At 44.5% G+C, this 18,946-nt stretch overlaps 1 protein-coding gene across 5 annotated transcripts in view; it reads left to right on the top strand.

Annotated features, from left to right (window-relative positions):
* lrp2a (low density lipoprotein receptor-related protein 2a) overlaps positions 1 to 18,946 on the top strand; it is a 73,438-nt gene that overhangs the window by 15,316 nt on the left and 39,176 nt on the right. For 3 of the 5 annotated variants that reach the window (XM_031806039.1, XM_031806037.1, XM_031806036.1), the window contains exons 12-33: positions 884 to 1,107; positions 3,685 to 3,891; positions 4,053 to 4,255; positions 4,346 to 4,486; positions 4,650 to 4,853; positions 5,520 to 5,712; positions 6,549 to 6,674; positions 7,139 to 7,269; positions 7,558 to 7,695; positions 7,800 to 8,084; positions 8,282 to 8,521; positions 8,662 to 8,781; positions 9,009 to 9,125; positions 9,224 to 9,244; positions 9,667 to 10,047; positions 10,347 to 10,361; positions 10,657 to 10,905; positions 11,635 to 11,846; positions 11,959 to 12,143; positions 12,248 to 12,476; positions 17,823 to 18,000; positions 18,197 to 18,325. In XM_031806039.1, the coding sequence (XP_031661899.1) occupies positions 884 to 1,107; positions 3,685 to 3,891; positions 4,053 to 4,255; positions 4,346 to 4,486; positions 4,650 to 4,853; positions 5,520 to 5,712; positions 6,549 to 6,674; positions 7,139 to 7,269; positions 7,558 to 7,695; positions 7,800 to 8,084; positions 8,282 to 8,521; positions 8,662 to 8,781; positions 9,009 to 9,125; positions 9,224 to 9,244; positions 9,667 to 10,047; positions 10,347 to 10,361; positions 10,657 to 10,905; positions 11,635 to 11,846; positions 11,959 to 12,143; positions 12,248 to 12,476; positions 17,823 to 18,000; positions 18,197 to 18,325 (3,928 nt within the window). The remainder of the gene's footprint in view (positions 1 to 883; positions 1,108 to 3,684; positions 3,892 to 4,052; positions 4,256 to 4,345; positions 4,487 to 4,649; positions 4,854 to 5,519; positions 5,713 to 6,548; positions 6,675 to 7,138; positions 7,270 to 7,557; positions 7,696 to 7,799; positions 8,085 to 8,281; positions 8,522 to 8,661; positions 8,782 to 9,008; positions 9,126 to 9,223; positions 9,245 to 9,666; positions 10,048 to 10,346; positions 10,362 to 10,656; positions 10,906 to 11,634; positions 11,847 to 11,958; positions 12,144 to 12,247; positions 12,477 to 17,822; positions 18,001 to 18,196; positions 18,326 to 18,946) is intronic. The other 2 variants (XM_031806040.1, XM_031806038.1) reach the window with 1 other exon arrangement.

Below are 18,946 nucleotides of genomic sequence, written 5' to 3'. Positions count from 1 at the left end.
CCCCCTCAAAGGAGAGGGAATACTTTGTCAGATCTGTTAAGATACCGCCACTGTTAATACTGTACAAATGGTAGACCTGCCGGCTCCCAAATGGCTGGGTCATAATGAAGGGGAAGTAGGTTGGAAATGGAATCCAAAATGTCTAATCTGGAAAACTGTCTGATATGCTGGTACGATGTTCGCATAGCTCAGTGTAATTTTTGTAACCCGATCGTGTTCAAAGTAATCGTGCAGTATTTGTTTTCACCGAGTCCACCCTGTTATATGCATTCTTTGGCCAGCTCAAAGGGCTTTGTTCAGCATCTTGGCTTCTGTATGGTTTGAACCCCAGCCATGAGGCTGAAAAGCAGGGACATACCAGCAGTGGGGTATCTGTGTAGATCAGTCACCTCCATGGCGGAATGTCAGCGTATTTAAATTGGGGGAGACCACAAACAGGCCATGTGAACGTACTAGGAAGGTTAAACTAGCAGGCTACTTCCACATATTCAGTTTCTCTTTAAACAGGTCAGCTGAAAATCATGCTTTTTAGACATCTGGGTCTTGTTTCAAACGAGCCAGAGCTGTAAAGAGCACTATCCCTTCTGAGGTGCCAAGGCTTCAAGCCTGAGAATCTGGTGCCATCTTGGAATCAGTAGGGTAGAGGTTTCACAATACTATCCGACAGCACCGCTCAAATGCTACTAGACAGACAAGATGGAAGTCAGACAAGCAACCAAAGCCCAGCCTTAATGACAGTAATTTCCTTCTCATATTGAGGTATTATGGTGACATATCCCTGTTTTTCGGACTGTCTCTTTTTATTTGATATCTCCATGAATTTCCGGAGCATTAACCACCAAAGAGCTAATCTCTTAGCAACAATGCTTTCTTTTGTGGCCAGGTGTTTTCGGTGGATATGGACGGTTCCAATATGCAGGTGATTTTAAATGTATCAGTTGACTACCCAGAGAACCTAGCCGTGGACTGGGTGAACAATAAGCTGTATGTGGTGGAGGCCAGCGTCAACCGGATTGACATGGTGGACTTTGACGGGAATAACCGGGTGACGCTGATCGCAGAGAATCTGGGAAACCCCAGAGGACTGGCCGTGGACCCAACTGTGGGGTGAGTCGAGGGGACCTCCTCTATCCTCCATCCCTCTATCTATCTGTCTCTCTCTCATGCTGTACCGGTAGGGAGTAATGAGTGTGTTCGATTCGCAGATTTTCCTGGCGGATTAGTGAGCAGTATTAAAATTGATGAGCCTCATTGTAATCCAATAGTGTGGTTCCAGAGTGGAGCCTGGGCCAGGTGGCTACAGGTGAATTGGGAAGTGAGGCTAAATGTACACACTTGTTCTACCTCGGTGGGATTTAGGGCTGGCCCTCCTGTAAGACCGGGAACAAAGACAGTGGAGGATGTGTCTGTTTCAAATTCAATTAAAAAAGAAAATCCGCTTATGTATCACCTTTTGTTGAGATGCAGTCCTGGTCGTTTTATAGCTAAAAGGATGGATGACTTTGCTGCTATGGAATCCAGTTCACCGATGTTCAATATTGCATCCAGTACATGAATCAAATCAAATTGTATTTGTCACATGCTTCGTAGACAAGCTTCGTAGTCTACACGTAGGTGCAGACGAACAGTGAAATGCTTGCTTACGGGTACTTTTTCAACAATGCAGAGTTCAAAATAAGATTTTAAAAAATCAAATAAAAAATGTAAATGGTGAAATGAGGACACAGTGGAAAAAATAAAGACTAAAAATAACATGGCTATACACTGAGTGAACAAAACATTAAGAACACCTGCTCTTTCCATGACAGACTGACCAGGTGAATCCAGGTGAAAGCTATGATCCCTTATTGATGTCACTTGTTAAATCCACTTTAATCAGTGTAGATGAGGGGAGGAGACGGGTTAAAGAAGGACTTTTAAGCTTTGAGACAATTCAGACATGGATTGCCTTGAAAGATTGAAGTGCCTTTGAACAGGGTATGGTAGTAGGTGCCAGGTGTACCGGTTTGTGTCAAGAACTGCAACGCTGCTGGGGTTTTTCACGCTCAACAGTTTCCCGTGTGTATCAAGAATGGGCCATCACCCAAAGGACATCCTGCCAACTTGACACAACTATGAGAAGCATTGGAGTCAACATGGGCCAGCATCCCTGTGGACACCTTGTCCATGCCAAGACAAATTGAGTCTGTTCTGAGGGCAAAAGGGGGTGCAACTCAATATTAAGAAGGTGTTCCTAATGTGTTGTACACTCAGTGTATTTAGGGAGTAGAAAATAACATGGCTATATATACAGGGAGTACCAGTACCAAGTCGATATGCAGGGGTACGACGTGTGTGAGTGTGTGAGAGTGTGGCGTCAGTATGCATTTGTGTGCATGTTTTGTTTGTGTGGGCGTAGGTACAGTTGAAGTCGGAAGCTTACATACACCTTAGCCAAATACATTTAAACTCCGTTTTTCCACAATTTCTGACATTTAATCAGAGTAAAAATTCTCTGTATTAGGTCTTTGTTCCATGTGCAGTTGCAAACCGTAGTCTGGCTTTTTTTATGGCGGTTTTGGAGCAGTGGCTTCTTCCTTGCTGAGCTGCCTTTCAGGTTATGTCGATATAGGACTTGTTTTACTGTGGATATAGATACTTTTGTACCTGTTTCCTCCAGCATCTTCACAAGGTAATTTGCTGTTGTTCTGGGATTGATTTGCACTTTTCGCACCAAAGTACGTTCATCTCTAGGAGACAGAACGTGTCTCCTTCCTGAGCGGTATGATGGCTGCGTGGTCCCATTGTGTTTAAACTTGCGTACTATTGTTTGTACAGATGAACGTGGTACCTTCAGGTGTTTGGAAATTGCTCCCAAGGATGAACCAGACTTGTGAAGGTCTACAAAAAAAATTCCGAGGTCTTGGCTGATTTCTTTTGATTTTCCCATGATGTCAAACGAAGAGGCACTGAGTTTGAAGATAGACCTTGAAATACATCCACAGGTACACCTCCAATTGACTCAAATGATGTCAATTAGCCTATCAGAAAAAGCCAGAAAAAGCCATGATATTCTAAAGCCATGACATAATTTTCTGGAATTTTCCAAGCTGTTTAAAGGCACAGTCAACTTAGTGTATGTAAACTTCTGACCCACTGGAATTGTGATACAGTGAATTATAAGTGAAATAATCTGTCTGTAAACAATTGTTGGAAAAATGACTTGTGTCATGCACGAAGTAGATGTCCTAACCGACTTGCCAAAACCATAGTTTGCTTACAAGAAATTTGTGGAGTGGTTGAAAAACGAGTTTTAATGACTCCAACCTAAGTGTATGTAAACTTCCGACTTCAACTGTATTGTGTGTGTGTATGTTAGGGTGTAAGTGTAATTAAGTATATTTTGGTAGAGTCCAGTGTGTGTGTGCATAGAGTCAGTGCAAGAGAGTTAGTGCAAGAAAGGGTCCATGCAGGTAGTCTGGGTAACCATTTCATTAGCTATTTATCGTTCTTGTCTTGTGGCTTGGGGGTAGAAGCTGTTCAGGGTCCTGTTGGTTCCCGACTTGGTGCACTGGTACTACTTGCCATGCGGTAGCAGAGAGAACAGTCTGTGGCTTAGGTGTCTGGAGTCTTTGACAATTTTTGGGCAACCTACTGTACTGGTAACCTGTACCTAATCTGTGCCAAAACACATTTTCTTCACAGGTTCCTGTTCTTCTCAGACTGGGACTCTCTGAATGGAGAGCCAGGTTTGGAGCGGGCTTACATGGATGGCACCAATCGCTATGGGATCATCAGGACTAAATTGGGCTGGCCAGCAGGGATCACACTGGATATTGAGGCTAAGCGAGTCTACTGGGTCGACAGCCGCTACGACTATATTGAAACCACCACATATGATGGGCTTCATAGGTAAGCATACCAGATATGTTCCTTATGAAAGGGCTCAAATGTGATGTTTTTTGGCCAAATGTCTGGAGAGACCAAATGTAAGAAGTCAAAACAATGCCGTTTCCCTGTCTATCACAATGGTAAATGTACAGTCTGCTCAGGGTATTCTCACCACCTTTCAGGAAAACAGTGGTCCATGGAGGTGCTGTGATCCCCCATCCCTTTGGCATCAGTCTGTTTGAGCACACTGTGTATTTCACTGACTGGACCAAGATGGCCGTGATGAAAGCCAACAAGTTCAGTGACACAAACCCTCAGGTGGTCTACACCACATCTCAGACCCCACACGGAGTGCAAGTGGTACACCAACTGAGACAACCGTATGGTAAGCACGTCACTTGGTACAACCACTCCGCTGATCTGCCCCACTTCTGTATGTTCTGTCAGTGGCTGAGCGTTTGTGTTGTGTTCACAGTGGCTAACCCTTGCGGGGTAGACAGGGACGGCTGTGAGCAGATCTGTATTCTAAGCCACAGGTCAGACAACCAAGGGCTGGGCTACCGCTGCAGGTGTCGAATGGGCTACGACCTGCATGCTGACGGCAAGAGATGTGTTGGTAAGGCCAACACACAAACCTTGTTTCGTTTTTTCCCCTATTAACATTGGACTTGGTACACTTCAATGTGCTGTGTCCTTTATACTGTGAGTGCCCATGTGGTGTGACATATGAGGTAGAAGATCTGGAGGTTCATGGTGGATGTCTTCTTCTCACTCACTAGCGGTGAGGCAGTTCCTTCTCTTCTCCAGCCAGCTGGCTGTCCGAGGCATCCCCTTCAACCTGTCCTCTCAGGAGGATGTCATCCTTCCTGTCACTGGAACGCCCTCCTACTTCGTTGGGGTGGACTTCAGCGCAGAGGACGATGCCATCTTCTTCTCAGACACGGCCAAAGACATCATCTACAAGCAGAAAGTGGATGGCACCGGTGAGAGCGGCCTACATTTATTTGATTGGATTGATGACTCGATACTGTATATTAGAATCAAACACCGAATTTTCTGTTAAATATATTTTCATAACTGAATTTGTAGTTCATTATTACTGAATGTTTTTTTTTTTCATTTTTAGAATGTGAGGAATACTTTTTTGTAACCATGGTTACATCCCCACATATATCCTTTCAAGCAGAGAGCTCAAGCATGTGATCCAGCCAAGCTTATACCGGCAGTTAGGGGAGTGCCTTATGGAGCCGGGTAGTGCAGTGGGGGAGGGAGGGGAGAGGGAGGGAGGGAGGGAACAGGCAGGAGCATGGACAGCAGTGAAACTATCACGTAACAGCTCAAAGTCAGGCTCCAGAATGTGATAAAACAAACACTGGGAACATAATTAATACAAGTTGTCGAAGATTCAATATTTATCTTCCAACTTCCATGTAAAATAAGTTACTAATGTGGTAAAGAAATGACAGTAGAAAATGAAACCACAATCTGTACTGATCAGTGGTGTTGTTTTTGCAACATAGGGTTGACCAGCCCTAGTTTTCTCTGTCAGGCCTACATAGCACAAATGCAAGCTGACAGTCTATTTACTTAAATGTGTTCCTCTTTCATCTCCGTATGAAATGGCGGTGTCACCGCTTTGATCTTCACAGGCAGAGAGGTGCTAGCTGCCAATAGAGTGGACGGCGTGGAGGACTTGGCTTACGACTGGATTTCAAAGAACCTCTACTGGACGGACCCGCGCTTCAGGAGCATTTCAGTCATGAAGGTGGCCGATCAGTCCAGGAGAGCCATCATACGCAACCTGAACAACCCACGGTCCATCGTGGTACACCCTGTGATTGGGTAAATACAGCTGGGCTGGACCTCAAGGGGGGGGGGGGGGGGGGCAGGGGGAGAGGCCTGGCGCCACTTCCAGCCTTAATGTTGCAACAAAAACAAGAGAGAGGCAGGGAGAGCAGATATGATAGGGTTATATATCTTTGTTGATGCTTGAAGAATGCTGACTTTGCCGATGAATACATGCTTTTTACAGCATAATATCCCAATGTTTGATTCTATTCAGTTCATTAAATGCTGATCGGATTATATTTGTTTGAGATTCATTTAAAAGGACCAAAGGATGTCAAAGGGAGACAAAGACAGTGTGTGAAATCGGTCAAGTACTCCAATGTCCTGGGCATGCACAATTTAGTGAGGGCATTAGCCAGACCCAGCAGGGCTCAGAGGCCCATGTTTTCATCCTGGATCCCTGCCTCTTAAGAACATGAAAAAAAAGCATGAGCAAACTGAGCAGTTGTGTCTAGTCACACCTAGTATAATGCGAGAGGTACCGACCCATTCACAGATTGTTCGCACTTTAAATCCCAAACCTGATAAAAGGACTCTTTATTTAGTGCTAGTGGGACATTTCCAATAGCTTCAAAGTCATAAGGCCTCTGAGTCCAACAGCCTAGATTAGTGCTGCATGAAGGCTGGTATTGTAGTGAACACTAAGAACTTGGCTTAAACGGAAAAAGCCCTGGGGAGCTCTGAAATAAACGGTCTATATTTCTCACTTCATAAAAGATTTTGAAGTGGACCTAAAGCCAGAGTCTACTTCGGTTGAGGTGAAAAAGACACTATGATCTTTTTCCATATAAGTGTGAGTGTTGGTTAATGTGTATGTTTTTATTTGGCAGGTATATTTTCTGGACCGACTGGTACCGTCCAGCGAAGATTATGAGGGCCTGGTGTGATGGGTCACATGCCCTGTCGATTGTGAACACTACTCTTGGCTGGCCCAACGGCCTGGCTATCGACTGGAGGTGAGCCAATGGTCCCAGAGCCTAGCAGGACCAAAGGAATGGCCTCACAATATGCCATTCTTCATCTTCCAGTTGCACTCCGTCAAAAAAAAAAAAAATAGCAGTTTCATTCATAACAAATCCGTTGCATAGGTTTGACTTAGGTTTGAAATTGTGACACTATGTGCATTGTAAGCTATTAGCTGGTCAAAGTGAGGCTGCATGAAAAGTGGAATACTGTTAATATAACTGTATGTTAGTGTGGTTTTTAGTGAATTTATGTTCATCACGGAGCTCATCTGCATTTCCTGCTGTCCAGCAAAATTCTCAGCGACAAAAGAGTGATCAAATTAAGATCCGACGTCTGTAAGATCTCATTAAGCCTCTTATCAGACTGATCTTCCCTAATCCTCCTCTTGACAATATGTTTGTGCAACAGTGTTTAAGAATGTCTGTCCTACTCGTCCTGTCTCTCCCCCCCCCAGCTCCATGCGCCTGTACTGGGTGGATGCCTTCTTTGATAAGATCGAACACAGCACCTTTGATGGGCAGAACAGGCTGTCTTTGGAGCGCATCACTCAGATCTCACATCCGTTTGGTCTCACCATTTTTGGAGGTGATTCAATTTTCTCCTCTTTAAATTCACGAAGAATGGAATGCAACACGGTTCCATCAGTTGCATTAAAGCGACCTTGTTACTGTATAGAAGCCTTCATCGTTAGAATTTCATTACTACTCGTCCATCCAGCTTGATTGATGATCATTAGAGAGAGCAATTACCGTGTCATCTCAAACATTAGTTCAGTGATGATAAGAGATAAAACCGCTAATGTCATAGGTTGTGCCCTGGCATTCCCAACGCCGGGTCTCAAGTTTCATGAGCATTCCTGCTTGGCCCATCCAGGTTATGCATATTTCACTGACTGGCGCCTGGGTGGGATCGTGCGTGTGCGCAAGACTGACGGGGGAGAGATGGTCATCATCAGGCGGGGAATCAGCCACATCATGCACGTCAAATCTTTCAACTACAACTCCCAGACCGGTGAGAAACTCTGTCACCCCCCCCCCCCCCCCCCCTGCTGCAGTGTTTATGTGATGGAGGATAACTCTGTGGCCATCACTGGATTCATTTGCTACCCCTCTCAGGTTCCAACTTCTGCAACAGGAATACTAATCCTAATGGAGACTGCAGCCATTTCTGCTTCCCGGCGCCGGACTCGCAGAGGGTGTGTGGCTGTCCGTATGGCATGAAGCTGGCGCCCAGCCAGCAGACGTGTGTAGAGGACCCTTCCAACGAGCCCCCTACGCTGCAGTGCGGTTCCAACTCCTTTTCCTGCACCAACGGGAAATGTGTCCCTCAGAACTACAGATGCGACGGCGTTGACGATTGCCATGACAACAGTGATGAGGCCAACTGTGGCGGAGCTCATAGTAATGCATTGTATTACGTTTCAATGGAGTATACTAACTGTTTGTCATTCAAGGCGCTTTATTGGGGCAATAGTAATAATGTTTAATATACTTATATGTATATTTGGTATACTTTTAGTATACTTAGAATGGCTTGTTACGGTGTTAAAAAGTAGCCAAAAAATGATGTTTCATCAACCCTTACTTTTCTTTCTCAGACACCACCTGCTCACCCAGGGCATTCACCTGTGCCAACCAGCACTGTGTGCCCAGTGGATGGCACTGTGACGGGCACAACGACTGCTTTGACAGCAGTGACGAGCGGGACTGCCCCACCCAGACCCCTGGCACCTGCGCGGCCAACCAGTTCACCTGTGCCAACAACCGCTGTATCCCACACATCTGGCTGTGTGACACGGACAACGACTGTGGAGACGGCTCTGACGAGGCCAACTGCAGTGAGTCTCCGAGTCAAGGACCACTTTTATTTACCATAGGAGTAATACCTCTGTTATTGAGTGTCTTTTTGAGAATGACTGTCAAGTCAGTCATGTGTTGCATTTAACTGTTAGCTCCATTGGTCTCTCTGTGTTGGCAGACCTCAGTGGTACATGCCACCCGGAACAGTTCCAGTGCCCAGACCACCGCTGTATAGGCCCCAGCTATGTGTGTGACGGTGACAGAGACTGTATGGATGGGGCTGACGAACAGGGCTGCAGTGAGTCTCTCTGTCTTATTTCCGCACTGTACTGTATTTAGGAACTTGCATAGTTGGACAGCGCCAACAAACAAGCGTCACACAATTTCAAGTCAATTGAATACACCGTGAACACAAGCGTACGTTAGCCTCTTATCCCATTGATCTTATTCCATGTGTATTAAACAGAACACGCAATGACTTTGCGTGTTCTAAACGGCATCCTTTGTTGTTTTTTGTTTTTTCAGTTTACAACTGCACTCTCTATGAGTTCAAGTGTTCTAATGGACATCAGTGTATCAACTCCTACTACCGCTGTGATGGGGTCTTTGACTGTAGCGATCACTCAGATGAGTCTGGCTGTCGTAAGTATTCAACCTCTTTTTTCTTTTTTTTTAAGTTACAAGAAAATGTAATGATCAGTTTATATACTCTCCTTTCTTGCCTTCCACACTGCTATCAGATGATCGTGAGCCTTTACCAGGTAGGAACAGCCTCAATCATTGGTTAAACCTCACGTGTGTAGCTTTGATTCATCCCAATACCTGCCAACCACACTAACCCTCTGAATACGGTTAGCATGTTGCGAAACACAATTGTATAAAAACATTTTTTGGGGTCTGTAGTCACGTGTGTTCTAGAATGTCCAAATAGTGGGTTTTGATACAGAGTAGAATGCGATGGCTGTTGCAAGTGTACCAACTCAATGTTTTGAGTCACAAGAAGAAAATACAAGGATCAGTTTCTACATGCAGAGTTGATCAACCAACGGGTCTCAGAGCACAGCAGTTTGAGCATTACTCTCAGTGAAGTGACATCATCGCCAAGGTTTTGTTGAGGCTTCCTCCTGAACTTCAGCCACACTTCACTACACTGTCTGACCTTGCCTTCTCCTGCTCTGCCCAGCCACCAGACCCCCAGGGATGTGCCACCATGAGAGTGAGTTCCAGTGCCAGTCCGACGGCAGCTGTATCCCCTCCACCTGGGAGTGTGACGGTCACCCGGACTGCGAGGACGGCTCAGACGAGCACCACGTCTGTCCCCCCCGCACCTGCCCCACCACCCTGTTCCGCTGTGACAACGGCAACTGTGTGTACCAACGGTGGCTCTGCGACGGCGACAACGACTGTAGGGACATGAGTGACGAGAGAGACTGCCCCACGCCACCTTTCCGCTGCCCTAGCTGGCAGTGGCAGTGCCCGGGCCACAGCATGTGTGTCAACATCAGCAGGGTGTGTGACAATAATCCCGACTGCCCCAATGGTGCAGACGAGTCTCCGCTCTGCAGTAAGTCACCATCTCTCTCTGCCTTTTAGGCCAGCATGCTAATAGTGTCATGTTACGAAAATGAAGTGCACTCTCTGTAAATTTTCCATTGCAATTGTCTAGTTTCATTGGTCACTTGAAATCTTGACATATTTTGCACGGTATTTCTGGTCACAACCAATTGAGTGCGTTAATGTTTGTGAGGAATTTTTGTTATGTGTGGAATCTTGTGTTCAAATCATGCATGTGTTGATTTGTTCTGTATTAACTTAAAAGTGATCTATGATTTCCTTCCTTCTTGCCTTCCTCACTGCTTTCAGACGAGCCCTTGCCAGGTAGGAACAACCTCAATCATTGGTACAAACCTCACGCGTGTAGCTTTGATTCATCCCAAAACCTGCCATCCACACTAACCAACTCAATATGGGTAGAATGGTGCAAAACACATTTGGAGGATAAAGGGAAATTCTTGTCTGTAGTTACACGTGTAGAAAATGTGTTTCAGAATGTACTAATGGTGTGTTTTGACCAAATTCACAAAATATTCTCTAGGGTAGAACGCGCTATTTGTAGCACTGTGATTAATTGAGCAGCTATCTCTTATTGACTCTCCTCTTTTTACCGTCCTAGACCAAGAGAGCTGCACTGACAACAACGCAGGTTGCACCCACGGCTGCATCCAGGGGCCGTTTGGGGCCCAGTGCACGTGTCCCATGGGCTACCAGCTGAGTAACGACTCGAAGACGTGCGATGACGTAGACGAGTGTAGCCCCCCTGGCCTGTGTAGCCAGCATTGCTTCAACGAGAGAGGCTCCTTTCGCTGTCACTGCTCCGACGGATACACTCTGGAGGCTGACCAACGCGCATGCAAGGTCTCAGGTCAGGAGGAGGATGTGTGTGTGTTTGGGGGGGGGGGGGTTGAATTGGCATCCGCCGCATTATCATTTTGTGCTCTTAGAAACGATTTACGTACATTGTCATACCAATCCATCATATAGATTTGACCAATCCATTTAGTCCACAACATACTCAGTTATGTTTCCTCTAAACATAATTGGCCTAATTTCAAAATAAGACACATCCTCCCACTGTGGATTAAATTCAGTCTCCTAGATGACAGGCAGAGATGGATATACAGTGCATCTGATTGGCCCACACAGACATGATAAACTGCCCAGTGGCTGGACAGGACAGGACATGAATGGTCTGAAGGGAGCCGGTGTTGGCACCAGACCACCGGGCGGATGCACTCTCTCTCTTCTTCATTCTCTCCCCACTCTACTCTGATTTCCCCAGATAAGACAAATAACATATATGTCACTCACTGACTCTCTCTCCGGGTAATTAGGACATAATCAACAACAAAGGGCTTGTTTATGAGCAGTGTGCCTGACATGAGCCCGTCTACCTCAAAGATAACCAGTTGAAAATCCCTGTAATTCAATCTGCCATTATTCCCAACAGGGCTGCATTGATTCCCTGCTGTAGATATCTTAGGAGCTCAACTTATCTTGTTTTGTAGTTTTAAGGAAGAATTGTATACAGCTGATGTGAAGTCTTGTTTGAATTATAATGCACAGGTGAAAAGAGAGTATTTTTTGTTTCCAGGTTCACGCGAGGCTTTTCTTTTAGTCGCCAGCCGAAATCAGATTGTGTCTGATGACATAACCACTCAACCCAATGTGGTCCGCTCGCTGGTCCGGGATGGACGAAACATTGTGGCGCTGGACTTTGACTCAGTGACTGACCGTGTGTACTGGTCTGACACCAGCCAGGACAGAATATGGAGCGCTCACAAAAATGGCAGCGACAGGGCTGTGGTGAGTACCGAATGCCCTTCCATTTCCTACGAAAGAAATGCTGCGCTTTCTACATTCTCTAGGGTAATGAATGAACTCCAATAACTTAAACATATGTGTGTTGATTTGACAGGTTTTTGACAGTGGAGTGACAGTGACAGAGAGCCTGGCAGTGGACTGGGTGGGCAGGAACCTATACTGGACTGACTATGTTCTGGAGACCATTGAGGTGTCCAAACTGGACGGCACCCACAGGACTGTCTTGGTCAGTGAGAATGTGACCAATCCCAGAGCCATTGTGCTGGACCCAAGGGACAGGTGAGGCTCATCTTTAGAGAGTAGAGTACACAGTGGAAATTCAAAATGTAATGAATGAAAACAGTGTAATTGACTGTAACTATAACAGTTAATCTACTGTGCAGTGCTCACCTCATGTTCTGGACAGACTGGGGGAGGAACCCTCGCATTGAGAAGGCCAGTATGGACGGGAAGATGAGGACAACCATCATAAGCAACAAACTGTACTGGCCCAACGGCCTAACCATTGACTATCCCAACAATCTGCTTTACTTCGCGGATGCCTACCTGGATTTTATTGACTACTGTGATTACAATGGCAAAAACAGGAAACAAGTTCTGGCCAGCGATCTGGTGAGCAAATTAAAAATGTTATTTACATTCTTTACATATATATCAAATCATTGATACATATTGAACAAAAATATGACTGCAACATGTAAATGTTTCATGAGCTGAAATAAAAGATCCCAGAAATGTTCCATGCGCACGAAAAGTGTATTTCTCTCATATGTTTGTTTACAACCCTGTTATTTCTTTCAAATTGGTTTACAACCCTGTTCGTGAGCATTTCTCCTTTGCCAAGATAATCCATCCACCTGACAGGTGTGGCATATCAAGAAGCTTATTAAACAGCATGGTCATTACACAGGTGCTGGGGACAATAAAAGGCCACTCTAAAATGTACAGTTCTGTCACACAACACGGTGCCACAGATGTCTCAAATTTTGATGGAGCGCGCAATTGGCATGGTGACTGCAGGAAAGTCCACCACAGCTGTTGCCAAAGAATGTAATGTTCATTTCTCTACCAAAAGCTGCCTACAAAATCGCTTTAGAGAATTTGGCAGTACGTCCAACCGGCCTCACAACCGCAGACCATGTGTATCCACACCAGCCTAGGACCTCCACATCCGGCTTCTTCACCTGTGTGATCGTCTGAGACCAGCCACCCAGACAGCTGACGAAACTGTGGGTTTGCACAACTGAAGAATTTCTGTACTACCAACTACCAGAAACCGTCTCAGGGAAGTTCATCAACGTGCTCGTTGTCCTCACCAGGGTCTTGACTGCAGTTCGGCGGCGTAACACGACTTCAGTGGGCAAATGCTCACCTTCGATGCCCCCTGGCACGCTGGAGAAGTGTGCTCTTCACGGATGAATCCCGGTTTCAACTGTACCAGGCAGATGGCAGACAGTGTTTGTAGGTACTTTAGGTATTTTTAAGGTGAGGACCTTTTTGGGTTTTGAAAAAAGAATTCACTACAAAACAGTTCTGGGGTGTGAAAACTGATATTCAATATCTCAGAACTATGCTTGATGCTGATAGAACCTTATAGTCCCAATGTCACAATCTTTGTCTATTCATTATTTTGTCTTCATCGGACTCACCTGGTCTCCATCACGTTATTAATTACCTCCCCTATATCTGTCACTTCCTCAGTTTCTTTCCCTAGTCAGCATTAATGTCATTATGTGTCCCTTGTCCAGACGCTGTTCGTGTTTTGGTTCCTTTCTGTTTTTTTCATGAAATATTCACTCCCTGTACTTGCTTCTCGTCTCCCAGCGTCTGTCCTTACAGAATGCTGACTCCACAATTTGAAGCATCAGGGAGTTTTTGTTTTTTTGTTTTTGTTTTTGTTGGTGATGCCTCGGTTGGCTCAGCAGGCTCCCACGACATGCCTCAGCCGGCTCAACCAGCTCCCATGCCTCAGTCGGCCCGTCAGGCTCGCCCAGGTGGTACGCCGGGTGGCGCCGCTAGGGAGGGCCTACCCCCTAGGTAGGCCTATGTTAATGACCAAATTGAATAAGCAGGTATAGTATAAATATAAAATATAAATGGTAGGCTACATTTTTTACAGGGGTGGAAAAAGAACCCAATTTTCATTCTCCAGTAAAAGTAAAGATACCTTAATAGAAAATGACTCAAGTAAAAAGGTATTTGGTTTGAAATATACTTAAGTATCAAAAGTAAATGTAATTGCTAAAATATACTAAAGTATCAAGAGTGGCACAGGCACTGCATCTCAGTACTTGAGGCATCACTACAGACACCCATGGTCAATTCCAGGCTGTATCACACCCGGCCGTGATTGGGAGTCCAATAGGGCGGCGCACAATTGGCCCAACGCCGTCCGGGTTTGGCCGGTGTAGGCCGTCATTGTAAATAAGAATTTGTTCTTAACTGATTTGCCTAAAGGTAGAATAAAATAAAAAAAAACATCAAAGTCAGATCAGATACAGTAGAGATGACCAGGGATTTCTTCTTGATACGGGCGTGGATTGGACAAGATTCCTGTCCTGCTTCAAAATGTAACAAATACTTTTGGGTGTCAGGGCAAAATGTATGGAGTATAAAGTACATTATTTTCTTCAGGAATGTAGTGGAGTAAATGTGAAAGAAATAGTATAGTAAAGTACAGATATCCCCCAAAAACTACTTAAGTAGTACTTTAAAGTATTTTTACTTAAGTACTTTACACCACAGATTTTGTAAATCAATTTTTCTCATTCAGTTTCACACTCTCGATCCCGCAAAACGTTCTCACTACGCTACTGTAGCTCACCCGACCTGTAGTGATTGACAGTTTGCTGATCCAATCAGAGGGCCGAGTGTGCGTTTCACTAGCTAATATATTTTTTGGGGGGCAAGTGCGATACTGTCTCTGGCTGCGTGCGCCTAATCTACGGAGACTCTGTGCCACAAAACGAGTGACAAAACGTAACAAAATGTGGGCAGATGTCATCAGTCTCAAATATAAGTCGATTCCCAAGTCTTGAGACTCCAAATCGAAGTCAAGTCTGAAGTTGTTTTATTTTCTATCAAGTTGAGTCTCAAGTCATCAAATTTGTGACTCAAGTCAGACTCGAGTCCAAGTCATGTGACTCGAGTCCACACCTCTGCAAAGAACCCTAGAACAACATCCGGGGATCTCCAGGCCTCCCTCGCCTCGGCTAAGGTCAATGTTCATGATTCCACCATCAGAAAGACACTGGGCAAAAATGGGATTCATGGCGGAGTAGCAAGGCGGAAACCATTGCTAACTAAGACGAACATGAATGCTCATCTTAAGTTTGCCAAAAAGCACCTGGATGATCCTCAAGCGTTCTGAAACAATGTTCTATGGATCGATGAGTCAAAAGTAGAACTCTTTGGCTGACATGGGCCCCGTTATACCTGGCGAAAACCAAACACTGTATTCCACAGTAAGAACCTCATACCAGCGGTCAAACATGGTGGTGGTAGTGTCATGGTTTGGGGATGCTTTGCCGCATCAGGACCTGGACGCCGTGCCATCATTGAAGGAACCATGCATTCTGCTCTGTATCAGAGAATTCTACAGGAGAATGTCAGGCCATCCGTCTGTGAGCTGAAGCTGAAGGGTAGTAGGGTCATGCAGCAAGACAATGATCCAAAACACACAAGCAAGTCTACATCAGAATGGATGAAGAACAAGAAATTGAACGTTTTGTAATGGCCTAGTCAAAGTCTAGACCTAAACCCCATTAGATGGCAGGACCTGAAACGAGCAGGTCATGCTGGAAAACCCACAATTGTCACTGAGTTGAAGCTGTTCTGCACGAAGGAGTGGGCCAAAATTCCTCCCCGGCGCAATGAGAAACTAATTGATAACTACAAGAAGTGTTCGATTGCAGTTATTGCATCTAAAGATGGTGTAACCAGTTACTGCAGCTAAAGATGGTGTAACCAGTTATTGCAGCTAAAGATGGTGTAACCAGTTATTGCAGCTAAAGATGGTGTAACCAGTTATTGCAGCTAAAGATGGTGTAACCAGTTATTGCAGCTAAAGATGGTGTAACCAGTTATTGCAGCTAAAGATGGTGTAACCAGTTACTGCAGCTAAAGATGGTGTAACCAGTTATTGCAGCTAAAGATGGTGTAACCAGTTATTGCAGCTAAAGATGGTGTAACCAGTTATTGCAGCTAAAGATGGTGTAACCAGTTATTGCAGCTAAAGATGGTGTAACCTGTTATTGCAGCTAAAGATGGTGTAACCAGTTATTGCAGCTAAAGATGGTGTAACCAGTTATTGCAGCTAAAGATGGTGTAACCAGTTATTGCAGCTAAAGATGGTGTAACCAGTTATTGCAGCTAAAGATGGTGTAACCAGTTATTGCAGCTAAAGATGGTGTAACCAGTTATTGCCGCTAAAGATGGTGTAACCAGTTATTGCAGCTAAAGATGGTGTAACCAGTTATTGCAGCTAAAGATGGTGTAACCAGTTATTGCAGCTAAAGATGGTGTAACCAGTTATTGCAGCTAAAGATGGTGTAACCAGTTATTGCAGCTAAAGATGGTGTAACCAGTTATTGCAGCTAAAGATGGTGTAACCAGTTATTGCCGCTAAAGATGGTGTAACCAGTTATTGCAGCTAAAGATGGTGTAACCAGTTATTGCAGCTAAAGATGGTGTAACCAGTTATTGCAGCTAAAGATGGTGTAACCAGTTATTGCAGCTAAAGATGGTGTAACCAGTTATTGCAGCTAAAGATGGTGTAACCAGTTATTGCAGCTAAAGATGGTGTAACCAGTTATTGCAGCTAAAGATGGTGTAACCAGTTACTGCAGCTAAAGATGGTGTAACCAGTTATTGCAGCTAAAGATGGTGTAACCAGTTATTGCAGCTAAAGATGGTGTAACCAGTTATTGCAGCTAAAGATGGTGTAACCAGTTATTGCAGCTAAAGATGGTGTAACCTGTTATTGCAGCTAAAGATGGTGTAACCTGTTATTGCAGCTAAAGATGGTGTAACCAGTTATTGCAGCTAAAGATGGTGTAACCAGTTATTGCAGCTAAAGATGGTGTAACCAGTTATTGCAGCTAAAGATGGTGTAACCAGTTATTGCAGCTAAAGATGGTGTAACCAGTTATTGCCGCTAAAGATGGTGTAACCAGTTATTGCAGCTAAAGATGGTGTAACCAGTTATTGCAGCTAAAGATGGTGTAACCAGTTATTGCAGCTAAAGATGGTGTAACCAGTTATTGCAGCTAAAGATGGTGTAACCAGTTATTGCAGCTAAAGATGGTGTAACCAGTTATTGCAGCTAAAGATGGTGTAACCAGTTATTGCCGCTAAAGATGGTGTAACCAGTTATTGCAGCTAAAGATGGTGTAACCAGTTATTGCAGCTAAAGATGGTGTAACCAGTTATTGCAGCTAAAGATGGTGTAACCAGTTATTGCAGCTAAAGATGGTGTAACCAGTTATTGCAGCTAAAGATGGTGTAACCAGTTATTGCAGCTAAAGATGGTGTAACCAGTAATTGAGTTTAAGGGTGCGATTTACTTTTTCACACGGGGGCATTGGTTTTGCATGATGTTTTTTAAATAAATAAATGAAATATGTATACATTTTTTGTGTTATTTGTTCACTCTGGGTCCCTTTTATATAACATTAGGTTTTGGTTGGTTTTGGTGTAAAGAAATATGCCGGAAAAAAGACTGGGCAAATACTTTTTCACGGCAGTGAATGAATGAACAGTAACTCAGTCAAATCTTTGAAATTGTTGCATGTTGCGTTTATATTTTTGTTCAGTGTAGATGTCAATGATACCGTTTTTAAGCTAGGAGAATGTTACATACATCATATAATTTTTATTCAAATGTGCTTATTTCCTCCTTTTGTGTGGGTTAATATCAATAAAATGCACTTCTTGTCTTTTGCTGCTCTCAATAAAAAGGTACTGCAACATCCCCACGCAATTACCATTTTTGAGGATTTTGTGTATTGGACCGACAGATACATCAACCGCGTTATCCGAGCCCATAAGTGGCACGGGGGGAACCAGACAGTGATGCTCTACAACCTTCCTCAGCCCATGGGCCTGGTGGCGGTACACCCGGCCAGGCAGCCCGCAGGTAGGACAAGGACATACAGTAGTATATGGTAGGCCAACTGAAAATACATATTTGGCATGGTGATATCATAAGCTGGTATTGCCACAGTACAGTTTTGTCATTGTATTTTAAATGACATTTCAGAATGAAACCAGAGGTGACTGAACACTGTTGACTTTTTTTTCTTGTGTGTGTGTGTTATGGGATCTGTGTGCAGGTGAAAACCACTGCTTTAGCAGCCCCTGTTCTCATATCTGTCTGCTGTCGGCCGTGGGGCCCAGCTTCTACTCCTGTGCCTGCCCCTCAGGCTGGACCCTGGCTGCAGACCAAATCACCTGTGCCAGAGGTAGGCTCCATGCCAACCTGAGGGAAACGCTCATCACTCACAGTTTGATTAAAAAGGAAGTCAGGTCAGATGGAACAGATAGATTGTAACATTCATAAGTCATAAAGCTTTTATTAATGGAATAGGAATTGCAGTAAATCCTTCTCGAGCCTACATACAGAGCTGCTCTTTGCAAATATATTTTAAGGGGGTCTATCCAGCTCCTAGAGCGCCAGACTCATATTTTAGAGGCTAGGGACTTGTCAACAGTATCCCATTTAAATTCTGTTGTAAAATCCCTTTCCAGAAGTAAATATTTAGGATCATAAAAGTGTGGCTAAGGTTTCAATAAGACAAGGGACCTTTAATGTGAAGTCCAGAGAGTCCTCTTTAGGTCAACAGCTTAACCCATATCAGGTTGCAGGGCTTCAGCTTTTTCTAGCCATGCAGAACGCATTCTCCCCTGAGAGGTGAATTACCCAAGAATGAAAATGCCCCCGAGCTATCCATTGATTCTAATCTCTGATGACAAAGCAAATCAGGGCTGTGGAACAAACTTTCACCAGCCCATCTGAACCCCCTCCTCTTTCAACCTTCTTTCAACATTAAGAGGTCTTAGGAAGAAAGTATGGTGATACCAAA

Source organism: Oncorhynchus kisutch, linkage group LG26 (assembly GCF_002021735.2).
Source record: "Oncorhynchus kisutch isolate 150728-3 linkage group LG26, Okis_V2, whole genome shotgun sequence".
Classification (NCBI taxonomy): Eukaryota; Metazoa; Chordata; class Actinopteri; order Salmoniformes; family Salmonidae; genus Oncorhynchus; species Oncorhynchus kisutch.
This window is presented reverse-complemented; position numbering and strand designations above follow the sequence as displayed.